The sequence below is a fragment of the Halichoerus grypus genome, chromosome 1 (genome assembly GCF_964656455.1).
Source record: "Halichoerus grypus chromosome 1, mHalGry1.hap1.1, whole genome shotgun sequence".
NCBI classification, from domain to species: Eukaryota; Metazoa; Chordata; class Mammalia; order Carnivora; family Phocidae; genus Halichoerus; species Halichoerus grypus.
This window is the reverse complement of record NC_135712.1, coordinates 108846261-108864145: the sequence shown is the minus strand read 5'-3', so window position 1 is coordinate 108864145 and position 17885 is coordinate 108846261. Positions and strand designations below refer to the sequence as shown.

Below are 17885 nucleotides of genomic sequence, written 5' to 3'. Positions count from 1 at the left end.
TCCTGCACATAATTAAATGTATAATTAAATGATGGGAATGAAATAGAAGTATGGCTGCCAGCAGTGGTAATCCCCCAAACAGGATGACCAGTACTGTGCTGATAATAATGTTACCACCCTCTTAGTGCTTCTGAAGATACGATATACTTGGAAAAAAATGTGGATACTGAAATTGTCCTTGACTTTTTTTAAAATCTGAGAATCACACGAAACATGTAATTCCTTGTTAGTAAACATCATTAAGAGAAATGGATGTAGACTTGTATATCATATAAACGGACGTACTTTATGCATATTAAGTTTTTGAAAAGATACAGTAATAGCAGATCCTCTGCCCAGCAGGGTTCCGGCCAGACCTGACATTTCTTACTCCCTTTCTTTAAGTGTAACACGCCATCAGCTTTCAAGAGGCAGTGAAGGATAGGTGTAGGCATAAAACCACAACTTTAGGAGCTGCCTTTCCTGGATCCAGAGTTTACACTCGCTCCTTAGTAGCTGTATGACCTTTGGCAACTCCCTTGACGCTCTATGCCTCCGATTCCTCCGATGTACCCTGCTAAATGGGAGTCTATCTGCCTTGTTGAGGTGTTGTGAACCTTATAATACATGCATGTCAAGAACTTACGGAATTTTCGTGGCACACAATACGTACCATATACATTTTAGCCATCATTAAATCTTAATTCTACGCGAACACTTTCTAATGTCTATCTTGTTAAAGGTATACATGCAATACACAAAGAAATGAAAACCAAAACTAATGTGGCAGTTTTAGCAAAACGTTTAAGACCTCCAGTTCTGAACTGGACAACCTGGGTCCATGTCAGTTGCGAGCTCTGTGACTTTTAAATGTGTGAGGGAACCTGACTGAACCTCAGTATCCTCATTTGCGAAATAAGGCAGTAATAATATCTGATCTGTAGTTGCTGTGAAGATTAAATGGGATCACACGTTTAAAGCACTAAGAACGGTGCCTGGCAACTTCGTGAGCATTCAATAAGTGTTAGTGATTGTTGCTGTTACTACTTTGATGATGAAGTGAACATGAAAAGTATTAATATACAAGAAACATTATATACTAAGTTCTGTGTATGTAGGGTTTCCATTTTGCTAATGAGAATTGGTATTCTCTACTAGGCAGGGAACAATGTTTCTGTGTTCTGGTCTTTATGTCTCTTTACGGTTATGCTCTAATAAGTAAATAGCATTTACTTATTAGGAAAATGGTAATCTGTATTACACTTATCCTTGGTTGAGCTATTGAAATTTTTTTTGAGCTATTGATATTTTTAAAAATCTCTAGATACTGTCTATATCTATAGTATTTTAGCTGTGGATCAATCAGTTAAGTAAAGGAAATGCTTTGTTAATGATGTTACCTGCCCGCCTCTGTTTTGCAGCCATATTCTAGCCACTCATTAAGTTGAACAGTACTGGAAGTAAAATCAGCTCATCAATAACATCAAAATGGGAATAAAATATAATAGCAAAGAAGTCATTGTTTCTTCTGTAAAATAAAGATCATAAGACCTGGTATTTCCCCATCTGTTGGGAGTGTTGTAAAGATTATGAAAACTGTGTTTGCAAAAAGTGACCCTATGCCAGGAAGGCAGATAGAACATTAGGAAAGAGGTGACCAGTATTGCATGATGGCATTTATTTTATATGGTAACATCCTTTCTTTCATTAACAGGAAATTTTAGGGCAATCCACTTGCTTATTAGGAGCGAGGAGGGCGAATGAATTCTTAAAAGGATTCATCAAGGCTTCCTTATAATAAAGTAAACCTTTAAGAACATGTTTTCCATAGAATTAGAAACTTAGGATTTCCTAGTAACAGTATATTTATCACCTTGTTTGGGGAGCAGATTTTAAGCATGATCACAGGAAAACACCTGTTTTGACACTCTGGGAAAGGTACAAACATACGGGCAAACTCCGTCTAGGTGTAGAGTAAACAAGAGTGCTTTGGCTAGCATCCTGCAAGGAGTTGGGTCTAAACGGTCTGCTCCAGCTTCTGCTGCTGCCGCTGCTGCTAATACTGCTGGGAAGGAAAAGGGGCTGACCTGGCACATCCTTTACTCTTGGTGCTGCAGCAGTCACTCAGGAAATGTTGTTTAAAGGGAACCTTCTGGATCCTTTTCATGGCACCATGGCAAGAAGAAGCTGTATCTTATCTATTGAAGATAAAGCATGGAGTTGGCTAATGGATGCTGGTGAGTGAATAAGGCATATGGGGAGCCAGTTCACAAAGGTATCTTTTGGGAAAGGGCTGATCTCCCAAGGACTGACATGGTGCCCATTGGAAAATGGCCTCTGATTATCTGAGCATCAGAATGTTGTTTTAGAGGGGAGTCCTAGTTTTCACACTTGTGACCTGATCTGTGATCTTCTATATATATATCTTCCATAAATGAAGTTCATATGTATTCCCAGCTTTACTACTTGAAGATACTAATCCTGAAGTTTGTTAGATACTTCAGTGTATGGAACAAAGTTTCCACTGTAATTTCCACTATTTAATTTTTACTCTTGTTTTTCATATGACCCACAGTGATCTAAAAAAAAATTATGACTTTTTAGTATATGAAAGCAGTTTTTCCTCCTTTCAATTCTAAATGAGCACCTCCTTTTTTAAACAGCAATAGAGTATAGAATTTTAACTTAAACTATTTAGTATGCATAGTTCTTGCCAGGAATATTCTTTTCAATTTAAGATAAGTATGTAAGCAAATTAGTAAGATATTGGATATATTAGATAGTTGCACAGGATGGGTCTTTGACATTGCTAATATATTTATGTACCAGTACAAGGTAGTTTCCTTGACCAAGTTTCTCTGTCAGTAAAATGAATAATTCGAATGAGCTATCTCAATTTTTCTCACTCTAAAATTTTATTTTCCCATTTTGACAAAGCCTGCCATGTGACTTAAGATACATATATATCTCTTTCCTCTTATAATTTAGAACACACACGAATATATACCAATTAATAGTTCACCTGTGTCTTTCATTTAAATTGGAAGATATAGACATAATAAGTTTGCCATAAAGGTATAGACCAAGTTTTCCTAGAATAATTATGTTTAATAGGTATTGCATAAAAAAGGTAGACAATTAAGTTTAGGAATTCATGGTAGCATTATAAATGCTCTGACAAGCCATGCAGGAAGATAGCTGTTTAACTTTTAAGAAATTTATTTGACCACAACGCCTTCTCCTCCCATCCCTGTACACTCACGCGCGCGTGCGTGCGCGCACACACACACACACACTTTTTGAGGAGTGCCTTTTCTCATGTGGTATATCAGCCAGTGAATAGTTATTGAGCACCTGCTATGTTTCCAGGCTAACTAAGTACAGGGATATGATTGTTTGCACATTTGTAAAAAATTTCTCCCCTTGTGATGTTTAACAACAGGGAAACACAAATTTAGATTATGTGGTCTTATTACTTTAGTAGGATACTTCAGTAGCGATAGAATGTATATTTTTAAACAGCCAGTAAGGATTTTTCTGTTTCCACTGAAAATAATCCTGACATACCATAAACTCAAAAGAACTCTATAAATGCATCGATGCTGCTCCGTCACATTTGGTGACACTTAATCACTTTTTGAGTACTGTCTTCCACATTTACATTTTTTTGTTTGTTTGTTTTAGTTTTTGTTGGTTTGATTGTTGAAACTGATGTTCATGAGTGGGATTGACAACATAGGTCAGAAAGACAAACTGTAATTGGGTTTTTATATTTTATTCAATAAAGTCAGAGTATTAATTTTTTTCAAGTCCATTTCCATTTGGTTTCTACCATAGGGGCTCACTCAGTCTTTCCTTACCCAAACCTATCATATTGAAATGATTGTGTTTTAAAATATTAAGTTTCAGTTCAAACCAACATCTAAACTTAGGTACTGTTTATACAAGAAAAGTATTTTTAAAGGGAAATTCAGATTCATCACCCCCTTCCCTTATCAATTCTTAGTTCTCTCAAATTGAAAGTACTAGCTACCTGCGCAGTACTTACTATTATGTAATATAAGGGCTATTTCATTTTATAAAAGTGGTGGACCCTTAGTGACTTACGGAACATAAGTAAATTTGCCCAACAAGAACTGCTTTGATTGTGCATGTTATTAACTGTATATCTGTATCACTATGTCTATATGGTGAGGGATGGAAATCAGCCTTTCCTAACACAAGCTGATTTCAGCTTCTTGATACCAAGTAAAAGATTATTGTTAGTATTTTAGGTAACTTGGATTTAAAAACATATGTAAACAAATACCTTGAAGTCAAGAATTGCACACATAGAGCTGCCATCAACTGGCAGATTTTCTTCTCATTTAATTCTGAAACAAGCATAAGACAGCACCCATGGTTAATTTGTTTCTAGTCTTGAAAAAAAAAGATAGTTCCCAAGTAAGGCTGATTCTTTTTATTTTGGCACATATTAGGAATTATTAAAGTTCTGTCAGAGTTTATATTTCCTTTCTGACTTGATTTTATCCTGATCCTTAAAACAAAATTGCCTTAGGGTCTGTCTCTTGTACCTGTTGGATGTTTAATATTCAGTGGGCCCCCCCAGATGAGTTCCTGAGGCCTTGTGAGTCGTTGAAGAGCTGTGAACAGTGGTTAACAAACTAGAAGGAGCTCTCTGGACAAGAGAGTATGACGAAGTCCAGTTTCAGGAGAGTCTTAGTGAGAGGTTTATCTGAGGGTGCATTTAACACCTAGTACGTTAGTCACATTTTCCTGTCTTCCTCCTCTTTTCTTCTTCCCTTTACTTCTGTGTCATCCTGTTCTAATTTCTGAATTCTCTTTGTCCAATTGCTTCTTTTTCTTCATATTCTTTTTCTCTTATCTCATTGAATTCCTCAGTCTTCCTAATCTGATCAGAATACAAAGTGATGTATTTGATAAAGCATTCGTTGTTCTTATTTCAAAAGCAATTTTCGTGATTTCTCAAGTTAAAAATCAGCTCAGTTTAAAACTTCTATTACATTTTCTCCTCCAATAATGGACAACTTCGCCTTTTAATTTCTGCTGCCTTGTGGGTTAGCATCCTGTGGTTTGATATATTTGTAAATTTCCTTATCTTAATATGAATGTGATAATGACAGGACTTAGGCATTTTTATGTCACCTGTTAGATTTTTAAGCTCAAATACAGTAGGCATACTGTAATATGTCTTCCTTACTTTTCTTTCTAGAACTAGAGCTCCATATCCCCCCCCCTCAACTGTGTTTTTGGCTCTCTTATGGGATGCTAGAATGGCCTGTCTCCATGTATTTCGTTGCATTTCGCCATTGCTTCTTGTGTTCTGTCGGGGAATTTTGGTGATTCTTTTCAAGCGCTACCTGAGCTCTGTGCTAGTTGTTCCATTCCCCCAGGGTCTCGTGCTGTGTGGTCATGTCTCCACTTGCTCTGCCCTGTCCATTGACAGAGCCTGGGTTACCTGATGGCTGCCTCTATACCCTTGTGAGGGCGGGAATATTCCTCCCCCTGCTGCTACGATTGAGCCCGTGCTGGGTACCACGTTGCCCTCTACACTTGCTTTCAGTTGTTAAGGCTTCCCAAGCTTTGGCTGTGGCTCAGTGATCCTGCTGTCAAAACCCTGAAGCTTTTCTAGCCTCGACACTCAGTGGTAGCAGCAGGTGTTGGGATTTCTCCAAGCCCCTAAGACCCTGGGAGCACAAGAATGGCCGTTTGACATAGACCTCAGGACTTTTCAAAGCACCAAGAAACATCTGCGGAAGACATGTAAAGGTAAGACTCTGATTTTTCCAGGAAGCTGTTCTAGAACTAGAAACCTATAGCCATGGATTTAATGTGGACTAAAGAGCTGAAGAATGTCCTTGGGGAACTCTGTGCTTGATGACAAAGCCAGCATATGAGTCTTAGATTGGGGAACTACTTATTAAAACACCTCTTTTAGGAGTTCGGTATGATGTTAACATTTCTAACCTATTTTATTTATATTAAACTTGGCATTTAATAAATTTTTAAAAATATTTTTTTCCATTCTTTGGATTGGAATCTATGAAGCACTTCTTTTCTCTTTCACAATCTGCATTGTGTATCCAGTAAGAGAAATCTCGAGAATGAAAACAGTTAAAACAAAAATAAAACAGAAGTTATTTATGTTTCCAAAAGCCTGTATTTTATTTACCTGTTAATGTTCAAAACCAGAAACATTCAATTTTATACCCTCAAATTCTTTAAACCCAAATTTCTAAAGCCATAATTAATTCAAAAGGAATAGGAAGAGCTGCTCAGATCATGGTAGTGCAAGGGTACGTTATTGTCCTTTGTCAAAAATCACTGCTTAGCATTCTAAATGTAGCACTCGTTTTTCTTTTAGGGCTTTATTTCTGGTTTTTTAAAAGGGAATTATTCCCTGCCCCTAATTTTTTGGGAAAAAAAAGATCACTCCATATGGGTGTAAATAACCTGGATGAAGGGTGTGGGGGTGGGTGGGAGAGAGAGATCAGCAGCATCTTGGAGTGAACAACACAGATCATCTCTTCAGCATTATTTATAACCCTTTATTCTTTACCCTGCCTCCATTCATAAGCATTAATCTGGGAAGGGAGGTTAAGGCAGCTCTTTTAGTGTGAGATCTTCAGTGGCCTTACTCTCCATTCATGTCTTCTTTTTTCTCCTTTGTTTTCTTTTCCATATGGACTCAATCGGTTAATTGATTCCCTGTAGTTGGAATCCAGGCTATTAGCTGTCATGCTGAAACTCCTTCATTTCAATAACTAAATATGTAACTGAGGTTTTAAAAATGGAAAAGAAGAATGTTTACTAATAGCTGTACAAAACGAAGAATCAGACTTTTTGATAGTGCTTATTTAGGATGCTTATTTTTAAAACTAAAAGATGTGCAATGAAGTATTTTATTTACACTTGAAAAATCCCAATTTTATTTCCTCTAGACCTCAAAAGTATAAGTAAATAGAATGTTTTGAAGGCTTTCTACTGTGTTAAATTAGGTAATTGATTTCATATGTAAAAACAGAAAAAGAAAACTGTAATGCTTTAATTCTTAACATTTATAATGAGTTTACAGTTTTTGAAAATGTTAAGGCACAGTCTCAAGCCAGGAGTTTGCATTATTCTCAGGTTGGCTTATGAAGTGCATTTCCCTTTTTCTGTTTATTTAGAATTCTTATATTCCTCCAGGACAAGAATTGAAACAATATATATAATTGTCATATTACATAATATACTATGTTGTAGATTATTTATTATGTTAATCATATACTTAATACAATTAAATATTAAGATAGAGTGATTGATGTTATTATAGGCATTTACAAAATTATTTTAAAACTTTAAAATTACTTAAAATATCTTTAACAGAACATAATGAATTAGTGGTATCCACTGTGTTTAATGTAAGGGACAAAGTAACTTCACATAAGCTGAACTCAGTACAGCAATATTTAGACTTCAGTGATTTCTTTTCTTAGGACGTACAGAAAAGGTACATGATATAAAATATTGGTGCCATGGAGCTCTCAGCCACTACCTGAATAGAAAAAATCTATTGAATAAATAAAGGAATGACCCTTTTGCAGATAAGGAAACAGAGGACTGCTAATTCACAGTTTTTAAGCCCAGAGCCAAGACCAGAATGCAAATCACTGAATTCTAATCCCACGCACTTGCCTCTACGCGATGCTGTTTGCTAAAGTTGCGGTCCATTCAAGCGGCCGTCCTGCTAGTGTCTGCAGGGCAGTGAATAGATTCTAGGAATTAAAGTGATTTTCTGCAGTATCAAATGTGTCTGATCATGGCTGATAAACATGGGCTCACTTCTGCAATGTAGCCTGATTGAGGCCTTTAGAATTGCCCTTTTATTTCTGCTTTGTTTAGTGTGGCTTTCTTTATTTGAGGATTTTGAAAAGTACAGTGGAAGAATCATTAAAATATTTTTGTTTGAAAGGAGTATTGAACTTCTGGCATGCCATTTATTTTAGTTTATCCCATACGTTTGACAGGTTTCTGAAAATTTAAATTCTTAAAATTGAAAAGATTAGATCTTCGTGTATATATAGGCAGTTCATTTTCTGTTTCTAAGCAAAAAAATTTTAATTGATTTCCATTGTTTCCAAAGTTGAAAAATCCCTCAGCTTGCATCTTTAAAGATGTCTGTTTATTTGTGATATCATGAAAGTGGAAGGAGTGCGCATTCTTGGTGCTACAATTAGAATATGTATGTGAAATTATTTGATATATTTATTAGTTAAGTGCTTTCTGGTTGTCTGACTTAGAGTTATTACTTCAAAATCCAAATTCTCCCTGACTTGACTGGATACCCATCATCATTTAATAGGGCCATTCCCAGGCTCCTTTAATGTGATTTTTTTGGGAGGTATAATTGTAATCCAGTCCCCTTGAATGATGCCCAAGTTGGACTCAAGACCCAATATGGACCTAAGAGAAAAACTAAGAATGTTAACTCTGAATGCTCTTTTTTAGGAAGTTCAATTTGAAAAATAGCAGGAGTACTTTTGGGATAGGAATTTATAACACTTATTTCAGAAAAAAATATGAAGTATTTGTTCACTGAAAGTCTTAGCAGTCCTAGCCTAGTTCTCAAAATAAGGTTCTTAATCCCCATCATAATGATCCCTGAGTATTTATTTCTGCCATCACTCAACTCATAAGACTGGTACCTCTCAGTTCACACTGTTTACTCTTTCCCATGTATTCCTGTCCTTTCTTGGAGAGAATGAGAGCTGTCTGGACTGGTGGACAATGAGCAGAGGTTCTAATTAGTTGTAACCCCTGGCCATGAGTGCTAGTTCCCAAATTCAGTCCTAATATTTTCATGGCATAGTGCCATCAAGATGCTTCTGTCTGAGACTCTTTTCAACTCAGTCTTGGACTACTGTTCACTCACTGGCTCTTTGACCTTAGGAAGAAAGTCTACTTACTCTCTCAGTTGTAGTCTCACACACTCTAAAATATGAAGAATATCATCTCCTTGTCAGGGTTTTTATGAAGATTTAATTTAATTTAATTTAATTTAATTTAATTTAATGAGACTGTGTATGCCAAGCACTTAGCACATAAGGCTAGCATATAGAAAATAGCCAATAAATTGTTGATGCTATTATGTGATTTTCCCAAGGTCACACAACTAGAAAGTGATTGAGTCAGAATTCAGACCCAAGTCTGTCTGACGGGAAAACCAAATGAGACAGGAACACATACACGTTTTCCATACACAACAGCAACAAGGGGAACCATGAAGCAAAAACTCATGCTGTCTCTGAACTCTGACTCTTCTTCTCATATGGACTCATACCTTTTATGATGCATAAATCATAATGTCATGTATGCTGATGGGGTAAGTAGCATAGTTCAGTGGTTTAGAGACAACTCTAGAGGTAAAGCTCCCAAGGATTGGAATTTCAGCCCTGCCACATGCAAACAGTGCGTTATTAGGTAAATTCTATACATACCCCTTTACAGTTCTTTGTCTGTATATGAAGCTAATAATAGTATCTATTGTATTGCATTATTGTGGACAGTAAATGATAGAAATTAAAGAACACCTCCGATAAGTGACTTTTATTAATAATTGATAGAGAGGTAAATATTTATTTAAAAATGAAGTATGTTCACAGAATGAAATGCGTGGTTGGTGAAAATCAGAACCCATACAGTGTTAGATACGGATAGGATCTTGGTGATTAGATGTCATTCCTCTCTCCGAGAATCTGTACGCTTTCCCTGTCAAAGACATTTTACCTTAGTGGCAGGCCAGCAGAGAAAGGGGGAAAAGGCATTGAAGATCAGAACTGACCCAAATATGGAGTGGTGGTACCATCCAGAAGGTAGGTGAACTTCTCTCAATCTGGGTTGATGTCAAGGACTGACGTCAGTGTCACTAGATGTTGAGAATAGTCCCGGTTACGCAGATGGTAGGATTATCATTCTTGTATTCTTTCTTTTTTGAAGCAGAACCTAGACCAGCAGCTGGGGCTCTAGTTCTGGGAAGAGTGAGTTAACCTGGGCTAAGTCGAGTGTCAAGGGTTAGCCTTGAATACTAGTCAGACCAGGGACTTTCCTTCCTAGATTCTTGACTTTCTGAAGTCAGAGATGTTCATTCTATTTGTTTGCAGTGTTTTACTGTAGAGTCTGGGAAACATTGGGCACTTGATGCATGCTTGATAATTAAGTAAAAGAAGAACTCATTTAAGGATATCGTGGCCACCAAAGGGATTGGAAAGCAGGGCTGGCCTGCAGGAAGCATAGGGCGCCTGGGGCTCCTTCAGGGACGGAGGGAAGGGTTAAGGCAGATCCTGGTGGTGGACCAGGGAGCTGAATGTACCTAGTCTTTGTAATGACTGTCAGTGTAGCCTGATTAATGAATGTAGGAATAAAGTATTGCAAGTTTTTAAAACTTTCCAAGAGTTTAGAGAAAAGAATTTAAAAAATCAAAATCTATTAGAATCATGTACATTAGCTTTTCATACAGTTAAAAATGGTATTTCTAACTTTAAAACTCAATTTTGGTGCCAGGGACTTGAGGAAAAATGTATCTGTAAATACATCTTTGTTATATATATATATATATATATATATATATATATATATATATATCCTTACATAAAGAAATCATCAAAATATGGTCTTAAATATGTAATATTGTGACGTAATTTGTAATACATGGACATAAAATGAAGAGTTTATGCAGATGTTGTGGGAAGTCAGAGTGTAATTCTAGAATTTGAAATATTTGTGGGGGACTATTTGTAAAACGTTGAGGCTTTCTAATTACAAATTTCATTCCTCTTTTGATGTATATTTCCCAAAATAATAAGATGAAAGCATCTTTCCATCAAAGTCTGTATTAAAAACATGAAACACACTAAAAAGAAGAAACTTAACTATGCTTAGTGTTAAACCTAACCGTTTTTGTTGATACTTAAGTTGCCATAAAGGTGTTTTTAGGTATTCCTGTTAGTTGGCAGAGTACGTGGCAGACACATTAGCTCCTTGCCATCAAGGCCAGGATATTGTGTGCTGGCACCTGAAGGACAGTTGTTTAGAAAACTTCAACTGAGAGTTAAAAATCACACCAAATGTTTCTGCGAACATTTGTGTCTCCTTAATTTGAAAAAGACCATATGTTACAGTAGTGCTTCTATAATATTAAGATAGTGTGGAACTTTCCTTAGTATCTCGAGAGCAAACTCTTAAATCACGTGCTAAGTCATTGCACATTTAAAAATTTTTGCTTTGCAAAATACCCATTAATGTGAAGGTAAACAAAAAACTGAGTTCAAAGTGGCAAAATCACCACCAACAGATACACCTTATATTGTAGAGAGTGGGGTCTTTCTGTGTTTTTCTTTTCCAGTGTGACTGTAAACTTGGCCCCTTCCTCTAGTTCTCCCCCTCTTCCCACTCTCTCTCTCTCTACGTGTGTAGAGATGGAAATGCACGCACACACAGGCTTTTGCTTTTACCATAAAAGATTTACACCAGAACAGCAATTGCATGTTAACTCCTTATAGTCCTTTCTAATCATTTGCTTTTATGGCCTTGTGTCCCTGAATTCTAGAGGGTTGAGCATACTCTGTGTGTGTGGAAACACCCCCGTAGTGCTTTTCTTTTCTTTCCTGTTATTTCCTGATGCCTGGTTTTAGTTTATCTCGGCCGTTCATCTTGTGAGTTTTAATTAGGTAGTAAGTTAGAGATGTTACTGAAGCAGTATGTAATAACTAGCAAAAATTCAACTCCTTGTGAAGTCCTGTACACATGAAATAACCAAGATAACTGAGTACCAGTTTTTCTCTTCCCAGCCTTGCCTGGGATATGTTCTTAGCAGTTCTAATCTGTTATTTTACCCTTTTAAAAAACATGACGGGAAGTGGTACAAATCACTACAGTGCAGTCTCTCCTTGAGGAGAGTTTTGTCATTGGAAATAAAAGGGTCAGCGCGAAGAGGGGGAGTGCTCTAAGAAAGTGAGCAGTGTTTGGTCATTGTCACCATTCTTGATTTCCTATCTGGAAACCTCTCGTGTACTAATGATCACAATAGTTGTGGTGACACTCTGTCTTAGACCCTACACCAAATACCTAAATAAAATTACTTTAAGAAAATAAGTCATCTGTTTTTACTTTCAGAGTCCAGGATTGAGGGATTGAACTTATACTTTCTTTTATGTAATATTCATTTTGAAACTGTGTTGATATATTTGCAAACAAACGTTTAATAAACTCGCACATAACAAAGGAGTACCTAACGGTACCATAGTAAGATTGCTGCGTGGAAATAGAGCCCTTTAAACAGGACATCTCAACTCAGAGGAAAGTTTGATTTTAGGTTCATTAGAGAACCAAAATTGTTTTTTGGTTTTTTTTTTTTTTTTAAGATTTTATTTATTTATTTGACAGAGAGAGACACAGCGAGAGAGGGAACACAAGCAGGGGGAGTGGGAGAGGGAGAAGCAGGCTTCCCGCCGAGCAGGGAGCCCGATGCCAGTCTCGATCCCAGGACCTTGGGATCATGACGTGAGCCAAAGGCAGACGCTTAATGACTGAGCCACCCAGGCGCCCCCCAAAATTGTTTTTTAATGTCTTTAGTGGGTTTAGAGGTAACAGATTGAAAGTAAATTACTTAAAAAATATGAATTGAATTGACACTTTATTTTTATTAACAGAATCTCAAATTGATTTACAACTATCCTTTAATTACTTTTAAGTTATACCTTTCCATTTGAAAGATATTTTAAAGTTAGATTTCATGTTTAAGGCTTCACATGGGCCATTTTCTACCTGTCACTCAAATCCACCGATTCTTATGGAATTGGGTCCGTTTCTACTTGAGCTTTGTAATGTTTGTGGCACTTTTGATGGAGTTAGGAGCTGTACGGCAAAGAAGAGTAAAAATCATGTAAGAAGGCTGTGGACAGAGCGCTGGACTTGGACTCAGTTAGTGAGTTTCCTGGGACAGTTCCGCATTTAATCACCATGGTACTTTGTATCATGTGTCCTCAGAAGCATACCCCTTATTTTGCCTCCCTGGATGTAATGAAATCTAATGGAGATAATGCACAGCACAGCACCTTTTGTAAAACTCTGCTTTATCTTGTTTGTGAAATAATTCATTTATCTGAAAAGTCCTGTAAATCCAAGTTGTAAAAGTAAACTGTGAAAAGTAAGCCTTTTCCAGAATCCTGCCCACTGATGACACACCTGTGTATCACTCCCATGAACACTAAAGTTGAAAGTATAATTATTGTTTTTATAATATAATTGGTGATATAAATTTTAATCTGTTTGAAACAAAAGTGGTGTTGGGGGTGGGGGAGAGTCCAGACTCTTCTTTTCCTTCAAGATAAGCCATAAATTGTAAAAGTCGAGGTCACATTTAAAATTTATTCTACAGTTACGAAGTGGATTTCTGTTGCCCCAAAGAATTTTCCAAGAGAGAAAATGCATGTAATGGGAAGAAAGAAAAGGTACAGAAAACAAGCACCTTCCCCTAAGGAGAAAATGTATTTTTAACACTAGAGAATATAGAACTTGCTGTATCAACAAAGTATATTATTTCACCAAAGAGCTGGATAAGCTAGTGTGTATTTATTGAATAAATGAGTGTGTGTTGGTGAAAATTAAAGAGTGAGTGGATGAATGAATGGATAAGTTTAGTAGTAACACATTCTTCTTATTTATTATTTTTAGGAAAAAATAGTTATTTTAAAATACTACAAAGAATTCACTGAGAGAAACTGGGTGAAATTTCTCATTTTCTCCTGTGGTAACAGCCAGTTGTTACAGTAGGATGAGAACTTCCTAGGTTATAAGATACTGTTTTTGTAGGTTGAATTACCCTCCACTTACAGAGCTTTGGGGAATCTGTAGATGAGAAAACACAAACCTTAAGCAAAAGGGCAGTTAGTACTATTCTAAAAATAAACATTGATCCATGTAATCGCATTCTAAATAAAATAAATAGAAATGAATTAAGAAAATTAGAGTGGTTTCAAAGAATTTAGTGTATTTTATTTTCCATCCCTATTTTCATTTGGATTTTATGGCAATTGTTATTAAAGGAACACCACACACTACATAGTTTTAAACTTTCAGCCAGCGCGCAACACCCAAAAGTACGTTGGATGTCTTTGCTGTATAAAAAAAGCACTATGCTTCATACTGTCATGGCAGGTTTTTAACTGCTGGAGAAAAGGTTTGAGGAAACAGGTTAAATATTAATATGGAAATGAGGCTTTTTTGGAAGTCTGGGGACATTATGGAGAGCATAATAAACCTTACCACAGCCTGGGAACAGAAACAGGGGTTGCAGAAATAAACTGAGGTGGGAATTTGAAGAGAAAGGAAGAGCCTTTGCCGACAGTGAAGCAAGCTCTCATCAGCCCAAGTACTGGCTATCATGCCCTCTCATGGGGCTCATTCCCCTGGAATGTATCCCTTGTGCTAAATAGAGTACTTATGTAAACACACACTGTAGACATTTGAAAATACTTGAATAACAGTTCTTCAGGGCTTACCATGTAATTATTGCTAGCTGTTGCATTTATTTATCTTGGTACTAATTTATAGGGCTCGTTTTTGACTTGTGTTACCTACAGTGTCTTGTTTCATAGTTTGGAAAAGTACATAAACAATATTTAAGAAAAATGCAAACATCAATGGCTTTCTTGAGCGAGCAGAACAACTGGAAACTTGTTTCTTATTATTTTGTAAGTGAATCGCTTAATGTAACATTATATCTATGGCATGTTAAGAAATGAAAAGATAAAAAAAAATTAGAAAAAGAAATGAAAAAGAATGGAAACTTGCACTTCTGAATGAACAGCTTATCAAAACACTAGCTTTTGATTTTATCTGAACTTTCCTGTAGAAAGTTTTTACTATTGCTACAAAGCCTCGAGGCAATTACTGAACTAGAAAAGCTGAATATCATTTCTGACTAATCTATTAGTCATCCTAATCATAGGAAATTATTTAATTCCTACTTCATAGTAGTCCATCTTGAACAATAAAATCATATAGCCCACTCAAAGATATTTCAGGAAAATTCGTGTGATGCTTTGAAAAAAATAGTACTTAAAAAGTGTGCACAGTAAATGTTTTGTACTGTGCTACTGTTTTATTCCTCATTTCTCAACAGGAAAGCTAGGAAAGTTAGCTGAGAAGGACCTTGAGGTTTATAGTTTGGGTGATCAGGGATGGGGCATTGCCGTTTGCCAATGTAAGAAATATAGGTGTTAGAATTGATGTGTTCTCTTCCTGTGGAGAGAGAGTAAGCAGGAGTAGATCACTGATTTGGTTGGGTAGTTGACTTTACAGAGAAAGCATCTGAAAGCCACTCTTCTAGCACTGATAGCGCTGTCCCAGGTTAGTGCTGTATTATATTCAGAGAGACAATGGAGGGGAGAAGAAGGGATGTAGAGACAAATCTTAGTGCATCTCTCTCTGATCAGCCGTCGGAAAGGAGAGAAGCTAAAGAAAGTGAGAGGGAACAAGAAAGGCCAAAGAGAAAAGAAGGAAGTAGTTAATGGTGCAGATGCTACAGATAGGACAAGAAATGAAAAAAAGGTCACTGACCGGCAGTGAAAAGGACAGCAGTAACCTTTAAGAGAGCACTTTGAGTAGAATTGGAAGGGAGGAGGTAGGAGGTAAGACTCCTCAGCTCAAACCAGATTCCAAGAAGATGAGTCACTAGTAAGAAGATATGTATGAGGACTCAACAAGTTTAGACAACTCTATAAAGAAATTCAGTAACAAAAAGAAGAGAAGAAGTGGGTGTCAGCTGGAGAAATCAGCAGAGGAGAAGAAGTTGTTGTAGAAGGCTAGAGATGTTCCTCCAATGGAAACATGTTTGTTTGTTTGTTTGTTTGTTTGTTTGTTTTCTACTGAAGGAAGGTACAGGAGCCAGTGGAGAAGAAAAGAATGAAGAGTCCTTAAAGTAGGGATAACGGAGGGCACCATATGTCAGAGACATTGAGAAGGGGTCAAAAAAAAAAAAAAAAATGGGGAGAGAGGCTGACTTTAGGAAGCAAGATGAACCAAACATTTCCTGAGAGTCAGATTGAAGAAGGTGCTCCTCTGTATCTTTAGTTCCATGTTGTTTGCTGTGTGGGTAGCTCACTGCCTTATGTTTACACTTTTTTGTACATTGCTTTTTAAATCCATTAGTTTAACTTCTTACCTTGACTGTTCATTCTTTGAGGGTGGAAACATGTTTTATCCATGTATATACATTGTTTACTGTGATCCCTTTCTATGTGATCCGCTAATGTATTTCAGTAACCCCACAAGCCAGTGCTATCTCAGGGGAAAGGTCTTGCGGCCTGGCCTGTCCGTCAAAGTACAAGGCTGAAGGCTATAATTAGCTATCTTTGTGAACCTCAAAAACGGTTTCTAAAACAAATTCTTAATTTCAAAAGAATGGGACAGGTTATTATATCAGACTTTATTTTTTCCTGGTTAAGAAAGTTACAACATAACAAAATGTAACTTGGAGCTCAAAAGTGGATACTTACAAAGCCAGTTGAAATTTTTAACCAAACTTTATTGTAGAAAGTGGAAACATTTGACTGAAAAACAATCATGAAAAGAAAAAAAATTTGCAAAGCAAATGTTTGCTTAAGTGCTGTGGTTGATACCGCTGTTTATATCGACCAAATAAGATTAGGTTTACATCTTTAACTTTGGTCTGATCCACACTCTAGGCATAAATCCCTTATTTAGAATTGTTGAATTATGTTTTTTGATTCTTTATTAGCAAAAATAATTCTAAGCAGAAGCAAAAAATTAAAGATTGTCTCTGCCTCCCATTTAGCAAAAATAGAGTAAATATGTTTCTGTTTATAGTATGTTACTATTTGTTTTATGGTTATTACTAATCCACTTTCTTTACCTTTCACATAAATGATCAGTGATCCATTTTTTTTCTTCTAAGTAGAGCTCCATAGACACAGAGAGATTATGAACTGGTTACCATTCTCATGGTTTTAGACTCAATATTATACTGAAAGTAAAATATTATATCTGTTTAAATTTCTAAATTATGTAAAACTCTAAAGTTTATAATGTAAGCCACTTGATTATAATTCCTTCTGAAAATATTTCATTTTCTTTCTCTTCAAGATAAGTGAAGAAGGAAAAATTGAAGGGTGAGACAGTATATCTAAATGAGTAAAATGTGGTTAATGGCAATTTTCATATATTCATCTTTTTGTATTATTATTATTATCCAAAATCTTTTAAAGCACTGATTGATCGTGACCATCATGCAGTTGCACAGACATCTTATTGTCTCCTGGAAGTGCCCAGGAAAGCATGAGAAGGTCCTTTAATTACATTGGGATTTTAAATTGAAGCGCCATTTTGCCCTGGCCCCCCTCTTCAGAGCTACGCCGAAACACCCTTCAGTTTAGACTCTCCTCTCCAGCCTCCCTGCAGTTTTTTATACACACATCTCACTGCCTCACATTTGTGCTTTCTCATCTTTCTACCTTCTCATGAAAAATCTTTGCCACCCTTCTTAATTACCTACTAACTGTCCTTCTAGACTCAATACCAGTGACAGTTCCTTTGGGGAATCTCCCTTGGTCCTTTTATTCCCACGTGTGGGCGCTGTCCCCATAGCACCCCACACTGGTTCCTACTGTAATTGTTTACTGATTTGAGTCCTCTGGGATGTAGCAGGACTGTCACCCTTAACTCTATGTCTACTGTGGCTGGCACCGTTGTATGAGTGCTCTCTACTATTGCTTGGATGACTACATGGACACATACCTGTTTTGATTTGGACATTAAGCTAGGTTTTATCCTTATTTATTAGGGAGGTGCATGGACATAAACTTTTTGGATTATGTGGTATGTCA

General features: G+C 36.5%; 1 protein-coding gene across 20 annotated transcripts in view; it reads left to right on the top strand.

Annotated features, from left to right (window-relative positions):
- MBNL1 (muscleblind like splicing regulator 1) overlaps positions 1-17885 on the top strand; it is a 202611-nt gene that overhangs the window by 87579 nt on the left and 97147 nt on the right. Inside the window, exons 2-3 of one of the 20 annotated variants that reach the window (XM_078070192.1) lie at positions 2124-2216; positions 5213-5769. The exons of 16 other annotated variants lie outside the window; for them this stretch is intronic. Coding sequence is in view for 2 of the 4 variants with exons in the window: in XM_078070185.1 (XP_077926311.1) it covers positions 2211-2216 (6 nt within the window). In the remaining 2 variants the exon portion in view is untranslated. Of the gene's footprint in view, positions 1-2096; positions 2217-5212; positions 5770-17885 lie in introns of all 20 variants that reach the window. 3 more of the 20 variants (XM_078070188.1, XM_078070185.1, XM_078070176.1) reach the window with 3 other exon arrangements.